This window comes from Musa acuminata, chromosome BXJ2-9 (assembly GCF_036884655.1).
Source record: "Musa acuminata AAA Group cultivar baxijiao chromosome BXJ2-9, Cavendish_Baxijiao_AAA, whole genome shotgun sequence".
Taxonomy (NCBI): domain Eukaryota; kingdom Viridiplantae; phylum Streptophyta; class Magnoliopsida; order Zingiberales; family Musaceae; genus Musa; species Musa acuminata.
Genome location: NC_088346.1, coordinates 40,136,225 through 40,137,816, shown reverse-complemented (window position 1 = coordinate 40,137,816; position 1,592 = coordinate 40,136,225). Strand labels below are relative to the sequence as shown.

General features: G+C 43.7%; 1 protein-coding gene across 1 annotated transcript; it reads left to right on the top strand.

The window, feature by feature from the left end:
• The first annotated feature begins 769 nt into the window (after positions 1-769).
• Positions 770-1,291, top strand: LOC135622035 (NAC domain-containing protein 86-like). The gene has a single exon (XM_065123665.1). The coding sequence runs from the start codon at positions 770-772 to the stop codon at positions 1,289-1,291; it is 522 nt and encodes a 173-aa protein (XP_064979737.1).
• The last annotated feature ends 301 nt before the right edge of the window (positions 1,292-1,592 follow it).

Genomic DNA, 1,592 nt, shown 5'->3' with positions numbered 1-1,592 from the left:
CGATGTCAACACGATCATGGGGAAGACCAGCCATATGCTAGTAAACAAGGTGAGAGATTTCTTGAAGGACGAGTACCTAATACCAAGAGTAGTTTGTGCAGTTCATCGACCAAAATAATAATAATAATAATAATAATAATAATAATAATAATAATAATAATAATAATAATAATATACTGTTGCGCTTTAACTAGATATGTAGGTGTTTATGATCACTCTATAACCATTGTTATATATACATGTGTAATTGTCCTGTCCAAACATAAAAATACACAAATCATAATGTATTTTAATTGAATTGTGTGAAACTTCGTTTCTTTGTATATGAATTAATTCCTTTGTGCAAAAGATTTTGATAGGCAAGTAACTTTCAAATTTGATTGAATGTTTTCTAATTCGTTTTGACCTCTCCCTAACTGAGCAATGAAGAACAAAAATAAATATAATATATATAAACAAAACATAATCTTTGATCGATTCCTATTTAAATTAGGAAACTTTGGGTGTTTCCTAATTCGATTGCCCTCTCTCCACTAAACGCCGTGAAAAATAAGAATAAATATAATAAATATAAATAAAACATAATCTTTTGTTCGATTCCGGTTCGGAGACTTTGGGTGTTTCCTAATTCGATTGTCCCCAAACCCCTCTCTATATATATGATACCCCTTACTTACGACACCACTTTTCTTCCCTCTCGCTACACTCCTTCGTTCCTCCCTCTCGCTTCTCTTCATTCTTCTTCTTTATTCCCCTTCCTTCGTTGGCAATGACGTCGGAAAATACCAGCGACGGCGGAGATGAGACATGGAGGTGGATGGGGTGCCATTTTACCTCGATCGACGAAGAGCTGATCGGCGATTGCCTCTTCAACAAGGTTCGTAATCTGCCATTGCGAATCCCCCTCGGCTTTAGCATTCCCAAGATGGAAGTGTACAAGAAAGCGCCATGGGAATTGATGGTCCACTCCAGCTACCTTCCCATGGGTGTGTCCTACTGCTTCGTCCGCGTGCCCTGGTTCAAAGCCAAGGACAATAGGCTAAAGCGGAAGACGCGCGGTGGAAGGTGGGTCGCCAACGGCAAGCCCCGCGACATACCGCATCAAGATAGGAGGGCGATGATCGTTGGGACTCGGAGGAGTCTCAAATTCTTCAAGGACAACGGTGATCCGGGAAAGAGGAATAAGGACAGCAACCTCGGACTGCAGTGGATAATGCACGAGTACCGCCTCCACCCCAGCCTGTACGAGACGATCCCCTCCTACGAGACCGAGGAGATAATCCTGTGCTAAATCCAGCATAAGGGGAGGGGAGCTGCGGACAAGAGCGACGGCGACATCCTCCCAACCAAGGCCCCATCTGTGGTAGATACCCAAGAAACGCTGGAGCCATGGAGGGCGGGACCTTCCACTCAGAGCATGGCAATTGACATCCCCGGGTGTTGTTGGGTTCAATGTGGGACCGGAGCTACTGAAGAAGTGTCTTTGGGTGTTATTGTGTCCCTGAGATGGGAGTTTTGGGAAAAGAGCCATCTTGCGAGGGTCCCCCTGCAGTGCTAGAAGTATGGACTTGCGATGACATTTTTGGATTTCT